At 41.0% G+C, this 23612-nt stretch overlaps 1 protein-coding gene across 1 annotated transcript in view; it reads right to left on the bottom strand.

The window, feature by feature from the left end:
- Positions 1–22957, bottom strand: part of CHSY1 (chondroitin sulfate synthase 1) — a 76566-nt gene extending 53609 nt beyond the window's left edge. The window contains exons 1-2 of the mRNA XM_059059587.2: positions 22634–22957; positions 8165–8660 (exon numbers count right to left, since the gene is read on the bottom strand). Of these exons, the coding sequence (XP_058915570.1) occupies positions 8165–8660; positions 22634–22956 (819 nt within the window). The 5' untranslated portion in view covers position 22957. The remainder of the gene's footprint in view (positions 1–8164; positions 8661–22633) is intronic.
- Between the last annotated feature and the right edge of the window lie 655 nt (positions 22958–23612).

The following is a 23612-nucleotide window of genomic DNA, read 5'->3' as shown; positions in this document are numbered from 1 at the left end:
ACAGTCCACAGTCATGGTGGAAACCAGCAATCCGGCAGCCATGGAAGGGAGCAGAATGGAGCTGGTGATCTTTCAAAACCCCACTCCCAGAGAACTATCATTATCTGACCTGTCTAGTGGTTCCCTAGAAGACCTCACTTGCAAGGCTGTCTTTATTTGACCTGACCCAGAGTTCCCCCATTGCAAACAGCTTCTTGGTGGGGAAGGGGGGAGATATTTGTTAAAAACAATCACAGGTAATTGTTGAACATCATGCTGCCTGAGGAAGTGGCTAACAGGACAAAACAGGCTGACCAAAAAGCTTAAAGAGAAAAGCTGGGGTATGAGATGTCCATAAGGGGCTTTGAAAAGCCTTAACGTATTCCTGGGAATCCAGAAGGCCATGCACATGCATGGGGCTCTGTGCATGCCCAGGGAAGACCTGAGAAGGCCCTAAGCACTCATCTCTGGTTGACCTTGAGGTTCTGCACAAGCAGGAAGCAGCTAAGGAAGAGCTGAAAACTGTCAGGTGAGTGTTGAAGGCAAACATGAACAGATACACAGAACCCCTGAGCAAAGACTGGAAAACTTATTCGTTCCAGAGACTAAGGAAATCTCCATGCAATCAGTAGCTGACCACTAAGCAAACCAAGCAGAGATTTTAGTGGCCACAAACACAAAAAGAATACAGACCTTACAGAATAAGTTCTAAAAAGTCACTAAACAAACAACAGCAACATCATCAAACCATGCAGAGAGGGAAGAATCTTATTTCCAAAGTGGTTTATATTATTTAAAAGGTCCAATTTCCAACTAGAAATTATGAGACATGCAAAGAAACAAGTAAGTATTGCTCATAAAAAGGGGGAAAAGGCAGCCAATAAAGAGAGAGAAATCATAAAAAAGAGTCAAACAGAAATTCTGTAGTTGGAAAGTATAATAACTGGAATGAAAAATTCACAACAGATTTGAACAGGTAAAAGAAGGAATCAGCAAACTTGAAGGTAAATCAACTGAGATTATCCAATCTGAGGAGTAGAAAGAAAAAAGAATAAAGAAAAATAAACAGAGCCTGAGCATATGCATAATGGCAGTCCCAGAGAAGAACAGGAAAGAGAAAGGGGCAGAAAGATTACTGGAAGAAATAATGGCTGAAAACTTCCCAAATTTGATGAAAAACAATCCACACACTCAAGAAACTCAATAAACTCCAAGTATGGTAAACTCAGAAAGAGCCACACCCAGACAAATAATCAAACTCCTGAAAGCCAGAGGGAATCTCAAAGAGACTTATGACATAGGAAGGATCCTCAATAAGATTAACAACTGATTTCTCAACAGAAACCATGGATACCAGAAAGCCTCCATTCAAAATGTTGAGAAAGACTGTCAACCAAGAATTCTATATCAACAGAAGCATCCGTCAAAAGTGAAGGAGAAATTAGGACATTCCCAGACAAATAAAAACGGAGAGAATTTGTCACTAGCAAACCTGCCACATGAGAAATATTGAAGTCTTTCCAACTAAAATGAGAAAACACTAGGCAGTAACTCAAATACACAGGAATAAAAAGTCCAATAAGGGTAATTACATAGGTAAATACAAAAGACAATGTAAATGTATTTTTAAAATTTGTATTGATAAGTCTTTTTTTCTCTAATCTGGTTTAAAAGACAACTTCATAAAGCACTAATTATAAATCTACATTGATGGGCATACAATGTAGAAAGATATAATCTGTATGACAATAACAGCATTAAGGACTGAGGGGAGAATTAGCTATATAGGAGCAAAGGTTTCGTATACTATTGTTATTAAGTTGGTATTAATTTTAACTAGGTTGTTATCAGTTAATGTTAATTGTAATACTCAGGGTGACCTCTAAGAAAATAACAAAAAATAAAGTAAAAGAAATGACAAGAGAGTGAAAATGTATAGAAAATATGTACTTAACACAAAAGAAAGCAGCATGGAGGAACAAAAAAGACATGACATAGAAAACACATAGCAAAATGAGAGACATAAATCCTACCCTATCAGTAATGATATTAAATGTAAATAGATTAAACATTCCAATTAAAAGGCATAACTGGCAGAATGGATTAAAAAATGATCCAACTATATGCTTTCTACAAGAGACACACTTTAGATTCAAAGATACAAATAGGCTGAAAGTGAAAGGATGGAAAAAGATATGCCATGCAAACAGTAACCAAAAGAGAACTGGAGTGGTTGTACTAATATCAGACAAAATTGACTTTAAGACAAAAATTGTTACTAAAGATGAAAGAAGAAATTTAATAATGATAAAAGGAGTCATCCATCAGGAAGATCTAACAGTTATAAGCATATATGCACCTAACAACAGAGCCCCAAAATATATGAAGCAAAAGCAGGCATAATAAAAGGGAGAAATAGACAATTCAACAATAATACTGGAGATTTCAATATCCAACTTTTAATAATGGACAGAACAACTAGCCAGACAAACAAGGAAAGAGAAGACTTGATCAACATAAAAATCAACTAGACTTAGACAGCAGTCCACACAACAAGAGCACAATACACACTCTTCTCCAGTACATATGGAACATTCTCCAGGGTACACTATATGTGATGCCATAAAAAAGACTCAATAAATTTTTAAAAATTGGAAATAATACAAAGTATGTTCTCTAACCATATGGAACAAAATTAGATAGAAATCAGTAACACAGTGACTGGTCTTAGACTGCTGTGCTGTTCACAGCCACCTTACTTTCTCTTATTTTTTACTTCCCTTCATGCCTTTCCCACTCACTGCTGACACAGCCCTTACATAGTAGCCCCTTTTGGGGGTGCTAATTTGCCCTTCTAACCTATCAGGGGCTTGGAAATTGAATCACCAACCTGCCAGAACAAAAGAATAAGGCTCAGTATAAGACCATGAAGGGCTCTGCCTCGAAGAAACAGGCTGCATTAGTGCTCAGTATTTGAGCATCTATTCTAGCCATTTAGAGGCCTGCCTGGTTCTTGGTCAGGTAAGGTTAATGGGCAGCCTAAAGGAATGAGGAAGGCACCCCTATAACACAAACCAGCTCTAAGACAACTAGCAGTTAAGAAACATTATTTCTTCTATGATTAAATTAAAAAAATCTCAGGCTTCTGATATAAGGATGTTCAATACTCCTTTAAAAGCCAGTCAGACTAATAAGAAAGAACTTCTCTTTTCACATATTTTGCTCTAAACTCCAATTCCCCTTGGTGATATGCCTTCCTATAAAAAGAACATCACAGGGACATCCCTGGTGGTGCAGTGGTTAAGAATCCACCTGCCAATGCAGGGGACATGGGTTCCAGCCCTGGTCCAGGAAGATCCCACATGCCGCAGAGCAACTAAGCCTCTGCACCACAACTACTGAGCCTGTTCTCTAGAGCCTGTGAGCCACAACTACTGAGCCCATGCGCCACAATTACTGAAGCCTGCGCATCTTAGAGCCCATGCTCCACAACAAGAGAAATCACTGCAATGAGAAGCCCGCGGACAGCAACAGAGTAGCCCCCACAACTAGAGAAAGCCCATGCGCACAACAAAGACCCAATGCAGCTAAAAAATAAATTTTTAAAAAAAAAGAACAAAAAAGAACATCATAAATCTTACCCTTCCATTTTATATTTAAAATCAGCATCATAAGGCTTTACAATTTTAAGTTTCTTTTCAACTATTTCATGAACATATATGTTTTTGTCTCCTCAACTAAAGTCTTTGAGGGAGAAAAAGGCCATTCATTTTTCATTCTTCTTTTGTAATTTCCTACCAGTTTGGAGGGCAGTACTGGGGCCATTAATGATCCCTTAATAAATACTAACTGGTTAACTCAGACATCACAACTGGTGTGTCTCGGTGTACTGGTGTATTCCAAACAGTTCTAGATGTGCCAAATAACAATCCCTTTGTGTCTGCAGAGGGTGGGTAGAGTGGTTAGGGGATGGGGTAGCAGAAGCCCTCTCGAGGCAGTTGCCTCAACATGTGTGCCATGATGTAAAAAAGACTGGGAAACATTAGGATAAATGACCGGTTAGAAACACTGCTGAATAGAACTGGAAATAGCCTGAATATCCATTAAAAAAGATGAAGCTCTTTATGTACCAAAAGGAAAATCTTCCAAGACACGTAAGTGAAAACCAGCAAGATGTGCATAGTATGTAAAACATGCTAACATTCATATAAAAGGGGGAAGATATACAAACTTAATTGCTTATATACACATAGGTTGTATCTGTAAAGGTGCACTATGGTGGCTGACTCATGAGGGGAACCCAGTGGTTGGAGATAGAGGTGGGAGAACTTATCCTGGTAAACCCTTTGCACTTTTGAATTCTGAACCATGTGACAGCATTAGCTATTAAAAAGATAAACTTTTTTTTTAAGTTGCCAAATCTATCTATGCTTGTTGCTTTCATTAGTAATGATTATTTTCTACCTAGCCAAACACTGAGTTAAAATAATAAAAGCAAGATCTGGATGCTGGTTACATAGCTGTGTCCAGTTTGTGAAAATCCATTGAGCTCTATACTTATTTATGATCTGTGTACTTTTCCAAAGGTATGATATATATATATATATATATATATATATATATATATATATATATATATATATATACTTCAGTAAGAAATGAAAAATAAAATGAATAGATTACTTAGGTCAACTTTCTTTTTGTCCCCTCCTATTAAAAGAGTAGTATAATATTTCCTAGATTTGCCTAAATAAAATACTGTTTCAAATTGTTCAATAATGTTTCTCAAAAAAAGAAAAAAACTGGTATAACTTGAATTAGTGATGCTGACCCCATGTGACAAGGGGGAGTCAGGCCTGCCAGCTCCTCCTACCTCTTTTCCACCAGTATTAGTAGTCTCAAGGCCCACACTCTCTCTGCTGCTGGGTCCTCACAGTGTGAGATTTTAATAAGCCTTGAAAAGCATTACTAAAAAACACCTAATGGGTTACCAAATTCCAGTCACATCTTTTCATTATAAAAATGAAATTTTTAAAGTCACTTATCAAAAATGCCAAGGTCGTAAAAGACAAAGAAAGAGGCTTTGCAAACATCCTAGATTAAAGAGACATGACAATCAAATGCAAGACCCGAGGCTGAAGCCTGTAATGGAGAAGGAAGAGCTGTTACCAGGACTTTACTGAGTCTACAGACAACATTATGTTAAATTTATTTAAGCTGTACTGTAAATTGGTATATGAGAATTTCTCTATTTGTACTCAAAATACATTGACATTATTTAAAGTAAAGGGCCACAAAGAAAGCTACCCATAAATGGCGGTTGGGTAAGTCTATGTCTCTGTACTGGAAGAGGGTGGAGGGGGCAGTCAAGCAAATGATAGCACAAATGGAGTAAAACGATAACAGGTTACTCTGGGTATAGGTATATGGATGTTCCTTGTACTTTTTTTTTTTTCTGTAATGTTCCTGTGAAATTTAAATGACTTCCAAATAAAGTTTTTAAGGTCATGTATTAATAATTAGCCACCAATAATAGTTAAAACAGGGACTTCCCTGGTGTTCCAGTGGTTCAGACTGTGCATCAAATGCAGGGGGCATAGGTTTAATCCTTGGTCGGGGAACTAGGATCCCACATGATGTGTGGTGCGGCCAAAAAAAAAAAAGAAAATAGTCAAAACAAGCTTAAAAATGAATCTGGATTTTGATTATGACAGTTGTTCCTGAGGAGTCACTTTAATTATGTTAAGTGTAATCCCAAGACATTATCTGGGACTTGCAAAAAAATATATATATACCTTCTGGCTAGGTTTATAATAGAGCTAAATAAGTACCTTCCAAGACCCAAAGCTTAACATAATTGTCTTTAACATAAGATTCCACCTCAATAATTTCTCATAATGTGAGCCTTAATGGAGAAACTAGATTTACAGAAAGTTTAATAACAGTTCCTCATCCACATGAGGGTATTAATCTTGCCTGAGTGGTGAACACAATGATAAATCCTAATGACGACTTAGGTTAGAACCTCTTAAGTCTTTTTTGTTAGAACAAAAAAGGAAACAGAAAAGAAATCAGAGGTCTAATAAAATGGTAAATGTCCCAATAGAATTCTTAAAAATGATAAGGATGAACTCCATGTGAAAGGCAAAACTAAATTTACAGAAAAATGTATAGAAAGTTCCTGTGACCCAAGGATGGGAAGAATTTCTTAAGACATGAAAAGCACAAACCACACAGGAAAAGAATGATAAATTAGACTACACTTAAACTCACAATTTGCATATAATAAAAATACCACATTTGCAAGCCACACTCTGGGAAAAGATATTCTCCCACAAAAGGAGAGTCATCTGGTATAAGCCCTGTGGAGACCAAGCCAGCAGTATCTAGAAAAAACTGTGTCATCAGGCATTTAGAGGAATGCAAAGCAGTAGCGACAGCATCTGAAGCTGACTCAGGAGATCCTGGGCAAGGACAGGGAGTGACCCAGGGAAGGAGCTTCCTCCCCCACCAGATCCTTTTAGCTAATAAGGTCATTTACCAGATGCGTCAAGTCTAACCGGCAGTTCCAAGTATATAGACAGGATGATTCCCAGCACCCTCACTTCAGGCCTTAGAAAACTTTGGCAATTACATCATAATAAAGGGAAATAGCCCCCAAACTGTCTCCCAACCCCTACACCCCCAGGACAATACTTTCTCACTCTATCTTGGCACTAATGTTAGGTCAGAGTTCTTGATAAACTCAAGGTACTGACTCTGTTGGTGTCTATCTATCAGCATGTAAGATCTAACAGCATGACAACACTAAGACATTTTTTAAAATTCTCTCTCAAAAGTAGGCCTATCCTCTGCAATTCTAGCAGGAAGGCTAGCTTCTCAGAGATCAGGGGCAGCATAAAGCACTCCAAAATACACAAGGCATTACACATTTTAAGAATAATGAAACTTGTTAAGGTTATAACTACTTAATTAAGGATCGGGAAAATGCAGGAATACTGCCAGCCCTATTGTGCTTAAAACTGCACGAAATCTCCAAACGGCTTTCCTAGCAGCAAAATCCATGAAAACAGAATCCCCCCTAGATCCAGTGAGCAATGGCCCGTGCATGGGGAGGCAGGGGAGGTACACAAAGAGATTAGATGTTCACTCAGATCACATTTGGGATTTAAAATGTTTCTTTTATAACTGGAAACTATACGAAGACTACTTCCTGTATATTCGAAAATGTCCACTTCCCTAAACAAACTAAAGAAACAGTGTGATTAGGAGACATTTAAAAAGAAGTCTAGGAGAAAGGCAAGTACAGGCAAGAATACCATTTCTTCACAGAAGCACTTTAGAAAATTAGCTCAGAAGACAAGCTAACAGTTTACATCTGAAAATGCATTTCTTTTTCTTGGGCAAAGGTCTAGCAATTCCCTTTGCTCCTCACAACTATCAGTAGTGTATCAATCTAAACACAACACAACCTAAATCATTTTTTCCATTCTGACTAATATCACATCCTGCAACTGTAGGCAAGAGGTGCACATCTGCCAATAAAAACAAAGAAAAGTCAAAAGCTAACTCATATTCTCCAGAACTATTAAAGAGAAAACATCCCCAAGTAGGTTTCCTTCAAAAAATTGCACCGATGTATCAATATAAGTTGGAAACTGCCTATTCTGAAAGGAACAACTATATTGCAAACTTACAGATCATAACAACTGTAAAAAAGTCAAGGTTTAATATAAATGAAAAGCCAAATACTATTGGCTGTTTTACATCATTACTCATTTTATGAATTCAAACATTTACGTTTCTAAACTGTGTCAGTCAACGGGACCAGATGAGAGAAGTTAGACCTCTGGGAGAAAAGGGACACTCTTATAATCATATCTGCAAAATCAGAAGTCAGATTAGATAAATCTTCTGGAAAATCATGAAAGTATCACTGTGACCTGTATTAACCCTTTTCTTTGGGTCCCAAATGCCATTATTAACTAAGACTTTAGGACAAAAGTACATAAGGTATGTTCTAAAAACCAAAAGAAAAAGTAGTAAGAGAGAATTCAAAGAACTAAGGTAAAAATGTATAACTTAATATGAATTTTTAAGCCTTAAAGAGGACATTATCACTAATAGTTTCCTATGACTGGTCCAGACCTAGTAACAAAATCAACAGATTTTCTTCTGTTCTTACCTCATAAGACCAGACGCATTGCACCCCTGCAAACCTCCGGACACACCTTCCCACCTCAACATCCTCGTGGGTTGTGTACATTTCCCGGAGGCACTTGCCGATGTGTGGTACCATTCTCCGGAGAACTTCTCGGCTCATGATCACACCAGGGCCCCCCATGCAGAAGTTCTCACCAGGTTCCAGAGCAAGTTTCCCCATTTCTTCCGTGGTGCCCAGTCCTGTCTGCCCAAGAAAGAGGGGTTCACTACTATTCAAACTCCTCAGAAAATTTTCCAGACGGTCTCCTTTGATGTAAACATCATCGTCTGCTCTCATAAACCATTCATACTTGTCCAAGTAGTGGTCATGCATGTACTTGAGCATCATAAAAGACTTCTTCTGGGGTGGGTACGAGTCGTCCACTCCCCGTAGTGGCACTATTGGAATTGGGATCGATGTGTCTGAACCCTCACTAGAGAAGAATTCGACTTTCCCAGGAATTGTCTTGGACCATGTTCTGGAATTAAAATAAACATCAGTGAGGGAACAGTTTATTCCAAGCTTCCCATTTCCATAAATTCCCATATCTTGATTCATGTTGAATCACTTTGAATGTACATTCAAAAGGATGATAAAAAGCTTCCCCTTAACGGAAGCCCACACTACTGGGTATTGCAAAGTCCTAACTCATTTTCAAAAGAATCCCAATGAAAAAGAATGATGAAGTATTAAAATATTTCCCGGATAACTATGTTTTAGCTATGGCTGAAAACCAAACTGCCAAGGCACCAAGTCTAGATATTCAGGTTAATTCTCTGGTACTACCAACTCCCTACCTACAAACTCCTCCACTCTCTAAAACAAAAAATTTTTTTTAAATTTGTTCATTCAACACATTTTCTTGGAACGCTCATCAAGTGCCAAGTATGCATTAGGCGACGGGGATGCAGCGGTGAGCAAAACACAGACCCTGGAGCTGATGTGGAGTCGACATGAGGCCAAACATACATTTATCCAAGAAAGGTGAGCAAACAAAGGACACCAACCAGACACGGAGCGGGGAATGCTTCCCTGAGGCGGGTGAACATCAAGGATATGGAGCAGACCCAGATTGTGTGTGGGGGTGGGGGGCTGTCTTAATGGGGGAAAACTGCAAGGCCTAACAGCCCTCCAGAGATGGCGGCCTTTATGCTTTAAAGCTGCAGGAAGCCACTGAAGGAGCAAGTCTATCGACACCATTTTTCCAACAGCATTTGCTCACTTCATGTCTCTGTCGCAATTTTAACTCTCACAATATTTCAAACTTTTCATTACTACTATGTTGGTTATGGTGATCTTTGATGTTACTACCGCAAAAAGAGGCTGATGGTAGGCTCTGTAGGCTCAGATGATGGTTAGCATTTTTAGAAATAAAGTTTTGTTGTTTTTTTTTTTTTGGTGGCTCGCTTCTCCCTGTTCTCTGGATACTAACCGAGCCGGAGCCCCCCCAACACCCCAACCCGCCAGGATCAGGCGACCACGAGGATCTCAGCTTCTCTTAGGGAGGGGGAGCAACGTTCTCCATAACCAGCTGGGAGCGCCTCACCGCCTTCCCATTGGCCCAGCCGATCCTAGCGCCTTCTGCCATTGGTTGCCGGTTCCTTGATCCCCATTGGCCAGTGCTCACTGTGACCTCACGGACCCATCTGGGAGCGCCACAGGCGGATTGGCTGGTGCACCCAGCCAACCACCACGGAGAAAGGAACTTCCAGAGTAGCTGGGGCGGTGAGGCTGATTTAAGGTGGTCTGAGCAACCCCGGGTCCCAGGGCTGCTTCTCAGCTTTTTCCTGGTTTCAGGACTTAATGAAGCTCAGGTTCTTGACGTCTCATCGCACAAAGAATTCAGTGAGAGACAAAGTGATAGGTAAGAAGTGGATTTATTTAGAGAGAAACACACTCCACAGAGTGTGGGCCATCTCAGAAGGCAAGAGCGGCCTTAGGAGAAACACACTCCACAGACAGAATGTGGGCCATCTCAGAAGGTGAGAAAGGCCTAGAAATAAAGTATTTTAAAATTAACATATGTACATTGCTTTTTAAACATAATGCTATTGCACCTTAACAGACCACAGTCTGTTAAACATAAACATAATTTTAATATACACTAGGAAGCCAAAAAAAAAATTGTGACTTGCTTTATTGGGATATTTGCTTTATTGCAGCAGTCTGGAACTTCCACAGTATCTCCAAGGTATGCCTGTATAGCCAATCATAATCACATGATGAGAGCAACGGTAAAATGCATCCTCACTTCAGAGATGTTAAAATGTGAAGAAAAAAAAAAGTACATCTTAGAATGGATGTAATACAGTAGTTGTAATGTTTTTCCCTTAATGCCTATGGATTTAAAATGGACCTACAGGTCTTATGCCATTTAAAGAACCCTTAACAAAGAATTCGGCATAAATGAAACCTGATGGGACTACAGATGCTATACTAAGTACTGTACTTCATTTTTACAAAGGGTTTGCTCCTGAAAAAAAGGATGTAAACATAGTAGGAACGAGGCAATTAATTTAAAGAGAAATCAACCTCTCCTGCAAAGAGAAAAGTCCATTTTAAAATGGGAATGAACACCAACCTACATAAAATATAACTTAAATGCACTCTTCTGACATAGCACCATCATCAGGAGGGAGACAATTTCCCAGTCTGGGGAAGTCAGTGATAACGAAGTTATACCAAGAAGATGCCCCATCCAAGTCAAGAAGCCCCTTATTTCTCCCTTCATGTAGAAATGATTTTGTTTGGCAGAACAATTCTTCAAAAACATAAATAATTTCAGTCCTTGGCATGTAATAGAGTTCAATAAATACTGCTCACTCGTGTGAAATAAGGGACTTAAAGATGCCATGCATATGTATGAGCGTGCGCACGCAAAAGGGCAAGAAACCAGTTGTCTCTTATCTTTGAGAAATTTCCAGGTGAGGCACACTAACATTCGTACATGCAGAAAGAAAGCAACTTAATCAAAATACAACCAGAATATAATTATTAAGAGGTAAAATCCACAGACATGCTGGAGTTGAAATATACTACCGTTCATGGCACTTCTGAAATAATTTTAAACAAAACAGTCTGTAGTATCTTACAACTGATTTTAAAAGGGTAGTAAATAAAATCAACTTAGCTTTAGCTTCTACCCAACTGCTTCTGTGATTAATAATACAGACCACATTCAAAGTAGTACTAAAGTAAGTCAACTCCAGAAGCCATTAAAATGCTAAAGCATCATGGGGTTATTTGGAATATGGGGTCGGTAAGACAATGCTTACATTCAGAGGAAAAACCTGCTCTTGAGACACAATACAGTGTGTGATGGTTAAGAGCATGGACTCTGGAATCAGGCTATTGGGGTGAAAATCCTGGCTTCACTTTGGGCAAGTTACTCTCTGACTCACTTTCCTTATCTGTAAACTGGGGATAATAATAGTACCTGCCTTATAGGGTTGTGGTGAGGGTTAAATGGATTATTACATCTAAAAGTGCTTAGAAGTCAGCCTGGCATGAGGTAAGCATTACCTAAGTGTGACTTATTAGGTAAGACAAGAGTTTGCAAATAAAATAAGGTACTGAAAGAAAAATGAGGGAGACAGGAAAGTGTGGGCTGAACTTGGAATAGTCAGTCTCAAGATTACACACCAGAGTGAAGGCATTGTGAAAAATGCTGCTTCTCTTATTTCTGGCTAAAAACCTGACACTCAAGCTATATAACAGAGTTCTATCATACTATCAATCTCAAGACAATGTCAGGGTAGAAGTCTAAAAAGACTTTAAACTTTAAGTGTTCTCACTTAAAACACCAGAATTTCATATTAGACTGAGGATCAAAATTCATTTTGTCTGGCTCTGCTGCTTCCTATGTGCCACCCCAGATAAAATATAGTGATGGAAGCACTAGCAGTACAACCATCAGTGATGTGATTAATACTTGAACTATAATCTGAAATGGTGTAATTTGTCCAGGAAGAGCAACCAATTAATTTTAAAAACAGACAATCTAACCTCAAAACATCTTTAAAAGCCTCTCTGCAGTTTTAAGGTAACTCCACTGATTATTATCTTTTCCTTTTCAGGTAACCCAAGGAAAAACCTCATGTTGTCCTTTTCTGTTCTTAAATGACTGGTGATTTGAGGGAAATCTCTTAATATGGAGCTTTTGTAAATCCTTCAATCTTGACAAATTATGATCTTTTTACTTAGGTTACCTTTAGCTTAAATAGCTCCATAAAGGGTTCTGGAACATAAATCATGATTCACCACCCTGGTGAAGTCAGGGGGAGGGCATCAATAATTTCAAAGAAATGAAGGAACTGGTACCGGAAGAAGCAAACTGGCCCCCCTTCCGAGACAGAAACAGGTCAGCTTCCTTAATTTTCGTAAGCAAATGTCAACTTTGCCATCAACACGTTTGTAACCGGGAGCAAAGAGCTCTCACTTAACTGAAACCACAGAACATTTGCAAGGTCCCCTGCCAGAAAGCTCACTTTTCAATGGACTGATAACCAACTCTTGCTAAAGCACAGATAAAACAACTGAAATCTGAGTGCCAAGCTAATGAGCTTCCTTTCCTCCAGGCTTCTAAACACTGACCCTATACCAAGTTAAATCACAGTTAAGTCATGCAGCTGGACTTTAGCTTCGCTGAGGAATGCCTTTGCTGAGTTAGGATTTAATAACAGTCTCCATTTCTATTCATGTCATTTTAAGAAAAACTACATAAAATACATTTCTATACGAAACCACATCTACAGCATGACTGTTGTCCTGGGTACACATTCGTAATATACAGGTAAATTTTAAAAGCAGACAATAGAATACTTGTGATATGGATTAATAAGGGAACAAAAGTACACATACAAAATAAAATAAAGTACAACTCTACACCAAAGTGTTTATTATGGTTATTTTTGGATAGAGGATCAGAAGGGATTTACTTTTCTTCGTGTTTTCTACAACAAATAGAGTTAGGGAAAAAGAATTTTTTTTTAATCCAGGAGAAAGCTTTAAACTAAAAAGCATCCAAAGAAATAAAAATATTTAACAGATAATTTTACTTGTGTAATAAAAATTTTTTTTACTCTAATCAATGGAAAACACTAAAAGAAAAATGGAGTAAGATTGAGTACTTTCTTTCACATTTTCTAAACTTTAATAGTTACAATAAGTTTTATAAAGAAGGGGAGATTTTCTGTGAGTGCCCCCAAATCACTATTACATATGTGGTCTGATGGTTACAGTGGTAAGTTTGAAAAGACTCATATGATCTAATCACCTCAGAATTTGGAGTCAAGGAAGGAAGGGAGAATATAGTTTTCCCCTGCGGAACTGATAGATAACAGAAATTACATGTATACATTTATATTCTTCCCTGTTACAGAAAGGATTTAAGACAACTTAACCAAAATGCACACAGGATGAAAAGAGTAAGCGAGAAAATTAAGTGAAAGAAAAACAAAAGAAGGAAAGTTGGAGCAAAGCATGAAGGTGGTGCCTGTAGCAAGAAGGGCAAAATCAGGGTAGGGGCTGCCCACCCACCTCTACACCCACGGCCAAGCAGAGCCAGTGAGCTGGGGGGCGAGGGGAAAACCCATCTGTTGTCACATGGCCTCTATGTTAACACGGGGCCAAATTCAGTTATAAGCCAGCAGACAACCAAGAGAAGTCACAAGACTGTATCTCACTGTTCAGGGTTAAGTGACATAATGATTCCAGATACTAAGACCTCAGGGAAGTTTCTCCCCTGCATCTATGGTAGAGAAACGGAGCAAATGTACTGAGTACCCTTACAGGAGGCAACATGTGATGGAGCAGCAGTCTTAGCTCATCGTCCCAAAAAAGTACATGGAGGACAGTTCTATACTGCCAGTCAGAGCAGCCACGGGCCGGGGGGGAACTGAGGTCTTCCCAGACAGTCTACCCAGTGAGGACTCAAGGCCTTTCCTGGAACTGAAGGAATGCCCCGGCAGGATATACAAACCTTATTCAGCCCATTAGTTCCAGGAGCACTGCAGTCAAGGTACTTAGCTACAGGTTCCCCCTTCCGTGTATGTGGTTTCCGGATATGTGGCTTCCTCTTTTAAAATTTTTAACTGTCTTACTGGATATGACCTTATGATATGAGCAATCTCAAATTCTTTTTAGAAGTAGGTGGGGAAATCTATAATGGGGATTATAAATGTTGGGAAAATTTTTTAAAGGAAAAATCAAATTAGACTCCTTACCATTAATCCTGAAAACAAAGCAAGCATTAAAGAGCCTTCCTGCCCTCTTCCCCCAGTAAAGATGTTGGAGGGTGGATTACAGCTTCCCACCTCAACAACGGCCTGAGCACTAGCCCAGGAGGCAGTTCCAAGGTATTAACAGCTAAGAGCAACCTGCCCTTTGAGCCCAGGTTCACAGCAAACAATAGAAATACTCAGCAACAAAGAGACCACAAATACGCTCTCTCTGAAACACAAGAAATAAAATTTGGAATGTTAATGGCAGAAGGCAAATTCTGATCTTGTGGTCCATTTCCAAAGCTTCAAGTCTTGAGAGCTACTCTGTATACATTGATAGTTTATATTTTGCTGCTGTAGACTTAAAAGCGTAAATACACAACTAATTCTTTTTTTTTAAACATCTTTATTGGAGTATAATTGCTTTACAATGGTGTGTTAGTTTCTGCTTTACAACAAAGTGAATCAGTTATACATATACATATGTTCCTATATCTCTTCCGTCTTGCTTCTACCTCCCTCCCACCCTCCCTATCCCACCCCTCTAGGTGGTCAGAAACCACCGAGCTGATCTCTCTGTGCCATGCGGCTCTTCCCACTAGCTATCTACCCTATGTTTGGTAGTGTATGTATGTCCATGCCACTCTCTCACTTCGTCACAGCTTACCCTTCCCCCTCCCCATATCCTCAAGTCCATGCTCTAGTAGGTCTGTGTTTTATTCCCGTCCTACCCCTAGTCTCTTCATGACATTTTTTTTCTTAGATTCCATATATATGTGTTAGCATACAGTATTTTTCTCTTTCTGACTTACTTCACTCTGTATGACAGACTCCAGGTCCATCCACCTCACTACAAATAACTCAGTTTCATTTCTTACACAACTAATTCTTAATCATGTATAAACAAAATTAGTTTTCAAATAGAACTCTAAGAAAAAAAAAAAGTGTTGTTTAATGTAAACAATAAAAACACCCTGAACCACAGCCAACTCCTGTGCAAGCCAGTCTTCTTCCTCTGTTGAGGTGTTCCCTGGCATCAAGGCCGCTTTCCCAATCACCAACACCCAAAAGGAGTCATGGCGTGCAGGGCAGTGGGGTGAGGGCATCACTCTCAACCTTATGACAACTCCACCAGGTATGAGAGGCACCAATACCCATGTTTTACAGATGAAAAGACTGAGGCTCAGAGCCAGGTAAGTAATTTGCCCGAGATCGCCAAGCTAACAGATGTGGAAACCAGGACACAAGTGGGGTGACTCCAACACCTCCACTGGCCAGCCTACTGGCTTGTTCATCCCCAAACCTGTCTGCCCACACTTGTTCTGCAGTCCCACCTCTACTGCTAAGGCTGAGAAAACAGTCGTCAGAGATAATGAGAGAAGGCTTACACCCACTTCAGCCACCTCCTCCCACTCTGTCTGCCTGGCTGAGACCTGCCTGTCAAGGACACCTTCAGAGTTTGGGCTGGTTTCGAAGGCCAGAAGACTTCATTCAAACGTTACTTTCTGAAACACCCACTCCGTGTTTGGGTCCCTCTGCAACTCTAAATCCTGCCCAATTATTTTCTGGTATTAGGTTGGAAACACACAGAACAAAGTTTAACAGAAAATCAGCTCCTAGGTTCAGTTTACAAGACAATCATTTTAATGGCATTAGTATCTACATTCTCAATAATTCTCGGGTTTTGCAAGCCCAGAGTTCACATCAAATCAGAGCAGTCTACACATTATTTTTAATCATTCACAGAAAAATGTACTCAACTACAGAAAAAATAGAGCAGCCCTGAACGCTTCAGGAAATGACACTGAATTAAGGTGAGACGAACAGTTTCACTACTTTTACACTGAAACTTAGTTTCTTGTTCCTCCAATTCTATCCAGAACCAGAAGCCAAAAGACACTGACAATAACAGATGAAGGCACTGAATACTTATATGAATATACAAAAATCCTCACATTAAAAACGCTGTCACCTTGTTCTCCCAAGTATCACCTGGAAGGGTGAAGTTACAGTAACTGAGGAAATACAGTTACAATAACCAAATACATGTGTTAACCCTACATTTTGGGGCAGGAGTAACTGTCATTTACTGAAACAAGAATGACCCTGACTTGAAACCCTAGGGAACCCAGGGCCAACATGCCATCTGTGCTCAGCCGTCTTGCAGGTACTTACAATTTAACACGCTCAAAACTTCACTCACATTTCCTCCCAAGAGCTGTCACCTCCTTTTTCTTTTGTAACTGTAGTTATGTAGCTTTATTACAACGTGTTCACTGTAGAAAAACTCAAAAATACAAGAAAGTGCCAATATGAAAAAACATTCAGCATCGTGGTATGTATATTCTTTTACATTTTCTTTTCTATGTCACACAAACACAAACATTTCATTTGATTTTTAAAATGGTCTCATACTGGGCATACAATTTTAAAACCTACTCTCACTTAGATATATTATGAACCTCACTTCATTCCAATAAACACATTTCAGCCACATCTTTTTTTTTTCTCTCTTTTTTTTTTATTTTGGAGTATAGTTGCTTTACAGTGCTATATGGCCACATCATTTTTTAAGGTTAGAGAAGTAGATCACAGTATGGACAAATTAGTGAAATCAATTATGGTCCATAGCTCCTAATACAGGACACCAAAGATACTTGCAATTTCCACTTCATAACATACATCCTTGAACACATCTTTAAATTCCTTTGGAAAAATTTCTAATGGAATTACTAGCTCTCAGATCCCAGCCCTTTCTCATCATCCCTTCACTACTTCCTGCTATTCCACATTTCGAGGAACCTGTTGTCATCTCTGCCTCAAAAACTCCTGCTCATCTTTCAAGACTATGCAAGGGAAGAGGGGTGAGAATATGAGTGAGACCCACCTCAATCCCCTTCATAAGTCAATGAAGGCCTCTTCTGTACCCACACAGTAATTAGTCCAGGCACCCTGTGAGCCCTATCACTCAATAGTATTGTTTGTTTCCTTCCCTAGATGATGAACTCTGCAGGAGGGGAATTATTAATCTATTTTTTAAAACTGCAGCTTAATTAATGGATGGGGAAAAGTGAAATTGCCAATGCAACAAAAACACAATCATATATACTCTTCTATTGACAACTACAGCTATCCTTGGAATATTCTGTTTGAGAGCATCAAGATCTAGAACCATGACATATAATACTAAAGTGATTTTCAGGACCACAATTTTCACCAGTTTTCTTATACAGGTAATTTATAACGTGAAACGGGTTGTGCCCCAAAAGTTCACTTACAGGTTGATTATTTGGATTATAGAAGCCTTTCAGTAATTTTTTTGCCATACTGAATTCTATCTGAGAAAGCAAGCCTTGCTCTAAACTGTTTCAAGATAAACATGGTTTACTGAGTTCAAGAAAGAAGGAACTCTGAGATCTGCTCATTAAGGTTGGTAAAAGGAACAGTCTGCCTTCATTTAAAGCATTAGGAAGAGGCCATTAACTGATAAAACAACATTTTGCAGTAAGATTCCTATATCTAAAGCTAGTGTTTCTCAAACTTTCTTCCCACAATTCCCTATAGACTGATGCTAATCTTTAATAGTGCCCTTTATCTCTCCTGGGGCAAAGAAGGGGAACCATCACCTCTTTCTTCTGAGAAAGAACAAAACAGTTCCCCATCTTCAGTGCAAGGGAAGCAAGAATCAAGATAAATAAAAGGTGTTGGATTAGCTTAGTATTCTGGGCACAAAAATGGTCTAAAGAGCTAAATATGAATGCTTTTTCTTTTTAATCAAAACATAAATTAAAAAAAAAAATCTAGCACCAAAACTCTCCCAGCAAGAACAGGTAAGTATAGCCAAGAAATGTTTGAAACAGAAGAGTAACGAAGGAGAACTTGTGTACCGGATATTAAAATATTATTCAACCTCCAATAACTTCAACAGGTAGTACTGGCACAAGAAAAGACAGAAAGATCAATGAAACAAAAGAGCAGGTCCAAAAACATACCCAGGAATTTTGAGTATGATGAAGATGGCATTTCAAATTGGTAGGGAAATGGGAGCTTATTCAACAGATGGTGCTGAGACAATGTATCATTTGGGGTAAAAATGAGGTTGAGGTTATTTGTACCCCTTCTAGAATCAGAAACATGTTACTTAAAAAAAAAAAAAAAAATCCTCTCTAGGGCAATAAACTTCCTGAGCTTATAGGGAGAACAACCCTAAAACCAGAAAGGAAAAGACTGAACTACATGGACATCTAACTTCTGTATATCAAATGATGTAACTAAGAAAAAAGAAAAAGTATGGAAAAAATACAAATTGCAGCTAATAACAAAAGACACAAGGAACCCAGCCAGGGATTCTGAGGAACTGTCATTAACCAGCATAATAACTTTGGAGGAATCACTGTACCATTTTAAAGTGAAATTACCTAGAAGACAAATACTTTTGCGGATGAGTTAAAAAAAAAAAAAATCTTATATGTTGATTTGTAGAACACCACCCTACCCAGAACCCTAAGGGAATTTTAGTTTAAGACAATCTCAGAGCTCCCACACTGTAATCACTTCAGATATAAATCTTTTCTCAATTCTTTTTAAAATTAATTACATTTATAAAGCTAAGGATACATCCACCTGTTCCTGTGCAAAAACAGATCTCTGCTGACTTACCTCCTTCCCCCTAAATCTATTCCTCCTCTAGTTTTTCCCATCTCAATAAATGACACCACCACCCACCCTTTCTTTCAAGGCAAAATCCTAGAAGTCATCCTTGATTCCTCTCTCCCTCACCCCTCACAAGCATTCTGTCAACACATCTTCAACTCTGGCTCCAGCTTATATCCTGGACATCATCTTCTCTCCATCCCCATTAATACCACTCGAGTCCCAACCATGCTCATCTCCACCTAAACCATCTCCTAACTCCCCTACAATCTATTCTCCACATAATAGCAAGAATTAACTTTTCAGAATATAATGCAAGCCCTCCCTTTCCCATCTAAACCCTCCAAAGCGTTTCTAATTCACTTAGAGTAAAATTTCATAAGACCAGACACTATCCGCCTCATCCTCTTTCTTTTATTGACCTTCTTCAAGTTCCTTTCCAAACTGGTTCCTGCCTTGTAATTTACCAACTCTTCCCTCTGCCTAGCATGGCTCATCAATGACATTCCCACAAAGAGGCTCCTCATTATCAGATCTTGGCCCAAACACCAGACTCTCAGAGGCCTTCCCCAACAACCTAACAGAGAGAGACACCACCCCACCCTGTCCCTACCCTGCTCTATTTTCTTCACAGCACCCATCACTAGGTGAAATCCTCTTTTTGGTGTCTTTCCCTCCCACTAGAACAGAAGCTCCGTGAGAACAAGCATCTTCACTCTTGTGTTCCCCAACACTCAGAGTCCAGACCCAAGGGGCCATGCATGTATTTGCTGAACAAAGGGACAAACCCTAACTAAGTGTATGGGCACATTCTGATGAACCAGGATCACTCCTGTCAACTTAACAGCAATGGTATCTGCTCAGTGCCTATGAGGGAGTTACCCTTGGCCTGTCTCTGATGGGCTACACTTTGAGTTTTGTTTTGCCTGCCTGTTAAAATCTGTTTCTTGCCTGCTTTCAGCTGTCACTGCACTGCTAACATCTCTTGGTGATCCCTCTCCCCCACTGTAAGCATATGGCAGGTCTGAAAAGTAAAAGTCAGTAATGATGGGGCCCTTCCATCATTAAAGTGCACCAACTTTAGTGCAGACAAGTGTATCTCCTTGAATTTTTCAAATGCTTTAGCTCCTTTCTGGGTCTCAGACAGTTTCTAGTCCCTAGATCTGAATTCTGACATTTTCAATATCCTAGCATAAAGTACATCATAGTACCATCTTACTAAAAACACTGCCATCCCTTTCAACCCACAAGCCAAACAATCATTTTATTTTAATAAAGAAAAACAAAAAACACTGAGGTTTTTTCCTAAGCTAAAGAATGCATCTGCCTTTCAGGGGACATGTAAAACTCAGTGCCAAACTAGAGTTCTACCTTGGGCTAGAAGATTCAAGCCAACTTGTATACTGCATGAAATTTCCAATTTAAGAGCTGAATGTGGACTTTTTCACCCAGGCTGCAAAGCACAGTGAAGCCATAATCATAAGTTACATCCTATAACCTCCATCCCAATTCTGGCCTTCCCAAAAGTTCCTTAAGTCTAAAATCGTCTTGTGCCATCTCCTGCAGCCAGTCTAAACACAGGGTTGACAGGCTGAGAAGCAGAGGACCTTAACCAGCAAAGCAGGTCCACCCCCAGGCTCCAACTAATATGACTCCTTAAGATCAGAGAGATACAAGAAAAGGTATGCAGGGAAGCTGACAGAATTACTAAATAGTATACACCATTTCCTGGTAAGGGTTTTATCAAAAAGGCAGAGTTGCCACAAAGAAGGGTCAGAGGGCAAATTCTGTTTCTACTTTTCCCTAACTGCCTTAAAGAAAATAAACAATGAGATAAAATCCTACATCCAAAAAAGATGAGGTAGGAGATTTGGAAAGGAGGCCAAGAGTAGAGCCTCAAGCATGGGCTTTGGGAAAAGATCATCTCCAAGGGTTAAATAGTAGGTCCAGTTTGCCATACATTTTCTGAGTATTGCTGGTGTACCAGGACCCCTACTAGTCTGTATATATTGATTTGGTATCTATGAAAATGTATTTGTTTGGGGGGGCAGGGAATCACACCGTTTACTATTTGAACAAACTACTTTGGTAACTGTCCCAAAGCTGTGATTTCAAAGGACTTGTCACCAAACTGGAGTCATGTAGATTTACTTTCAAAATCATGCTGTAAACAGCTCATCCTCATTTTCTGATGCAGACACTTCTTTTTTCAAAAAGCACATGTACACCTGAAACATTGTAAAACAATTATACTGCAATGCAAAAACAACAGAAAGCACAATTCGTATAAAATTCCAGATAATTCATGATAGATCTGGAAGAAAACCTTGATCCGCGGGTTCCCAAATCACGATCTTAATCAAATTTACGCTATCTTTTCCAACCTTTTCAGGCACTCAGGACCCTTGCTGGCACAACCTGGGCTCTGGACTTAAACAAGATCCCAATGGAAACACAAAGGAATGAGGAATCAATGCACTGAAAGGGCAGACATTCTCTACTGCTCTTTCATCTTCCTTTTCATTCCTTTACTTCCCCCCTTAAAGGAAGGGAGATCCATATATGCTTTTCCCCTCACATCTAATGACTGAAAATTTAGACCAGAACTAGAGTTAAAAGCTGAAATTATAAAGATATTGGTTATAAATTAAGAACCAACAGCAACCAGTTTGGCCCTGCTCAGCAATGACTGCTCTACGAGTCCATTCCCAGATGACCTCCCGCGCATTGGTTTGCTCTGTGGCTGAATCCCAAATCTTATCTGTAGAGTAAGCATTTCTGTACTTCACACATATAAAGTTTCCATTAAATCCCTTTATTGACTCTACACCCCTCTTCTACCTCAAATTCATTCCAATACAAATCTGCCATTCCAAAATCATCTCTCTTTCTCGCTTCTAAAGATTACTTTGGCTAATCCCTTTGTTAATCCTGAACATGATTCCAGCCACTTTTCTAACTCATATGGCCAACCAGGGCCCAGATACCAGATAACACACACATCACTCAATTGGGCTAGGTAACACCAAATCTACCATGGACCAGGACCTGCTTTTCCCAAAGGTTCTGTTTCCAATTATTCAACAGTGTACAGTGGGTACCCGCTTCCATTTACCGAAATGATTCCAACAGTGAAACCCTCAAGTGGAAGGACTCTAACTAGATTAACTTACATCGGCTCTAGCTCTACAAAGCTAAAGGTGAAGATTTCAGAGACTCAAATAGTTATCCTCACTGCCATCACTATCACAAGTATTGTTCTAAGTTTTCCCAACAACCTTACGAGGGAAATGTTCATTCGGGCTCATTTAACAAAGGCGAGGACTCGGACAAGGAAAGATGAAGTCCCTTACAGAAAGTCAAGGTGAGGACCACACCCAGAGGGGCCACCCTGGTCCGTCTGACCCCAAAGCCCTTCCTTCTGAGCGTTGCGCTCACCATCCCGCCTCTGACTTCTGCTACCAATGCCCGACATCGCCCGCGAGGCACCCTGATCCCACGGGCCACGGGTGGACCCGCTGGGCAGTCCGCTGGGATGCTGGATGCAGGAGGCGGTGCCCGGAGACCAGGGGCTCACCTGTAGGCAGCCACCGCGCGGGTCTGCAGGTATTTCTGGGCGGTCATGACTCCCACGAAGAGAAAGTTGCTGTCATGCGGGCCACCATCCTGGGCCCTGCCGTGCGGCCAGAGCTGCTCCCCGCGCGCATCGCCGCGCGCCCCGCCGGCATGGGAAGCCGCGGCCGCCTGCCCAGGCCGGCAGCCCTCGGGACTGGCGCGGAGCCGTGGGCCCGCTCGCTTCAACTCGGAGGCGCGGGGCAGGACGAGCCGCGAGGCCAGCACGAAACCCAGAACGAGCCCGAGCAGCACGCTGAGCCAGGCGCGCCGGCCGCGCACTGCCATGCCCGCGCCGCTCCGCCCGCCGGGCCGCCGCCGCCGCCGCAGGCTCCGCGCGCCCTCAGCCCGCCGCCCCCGCCCGCGGAGGCCAGCCCGCCCTAGCGCCTCGAGGCCCGGCCCGGGCAGCGCCGAGGCCGCCGCGGGCCCGCCGTGCCCATCGCAGCCCTCGAGCCGCCCGCAGGCCCCGCGCCGGCGCTTTGTTCCGCACGCCCACCACCACAGCCGCGGCCTGTGCCTTTAAGAAGGGACCATGCCCGGCGCGCGCCGGCGGCGGCTCGGGCGCGAGGCGGCGGCTGCTCCTCCCGCTCGTGCTCGGGGGCAAGTGGCCAGCGCGACAGCGACGGCAGTGGCAGCCGAGTCCGGGCCCCCGTCCTGCCCAGCCCGCGTCCCCCAGCTGGCTCAGCTCCGCTGGCGCTGCGCCCGCCCCGGTCCTCTTCGTGGCCGGCGCCTCCGCAGCACATCCTCCGGCTTAGCTCGCCATTGCAACAGGAGTGCCTCACGTCACGCACGGCGCGTTATGAAGCGGCCCTGGCGGCGGCGGAGCCTGGCCCCTCTCGGGATCCGTCCGCGTCGCCCGATTGGCGCAAAAGTGAATGGGGGGCGGTTCACGTGGCCAAAGTTTGACCAAAAAAAAAAAAAAAAGTATCAACCCTTCGGGCGGG

The sequence above is a fragment of the Kogia breviceps genome, chromosome 3, assembly GCF_026419965.1.
Source record: "Kogia breviceps isolate mKogBre1 chromosome 3, mKogBre1 haplotype 1, whole genome shotgun sequence".
NCBI lineage: Eukaryota > Metazoa > Chordata > Mammalia > Artiodactyla > Physeteridae > Kogia > Kogia breviceps.
Note: the sequence above shows the minus strand (reverse complement) of the source record. Positions and strands in the feature narration are given on the sequence as shown.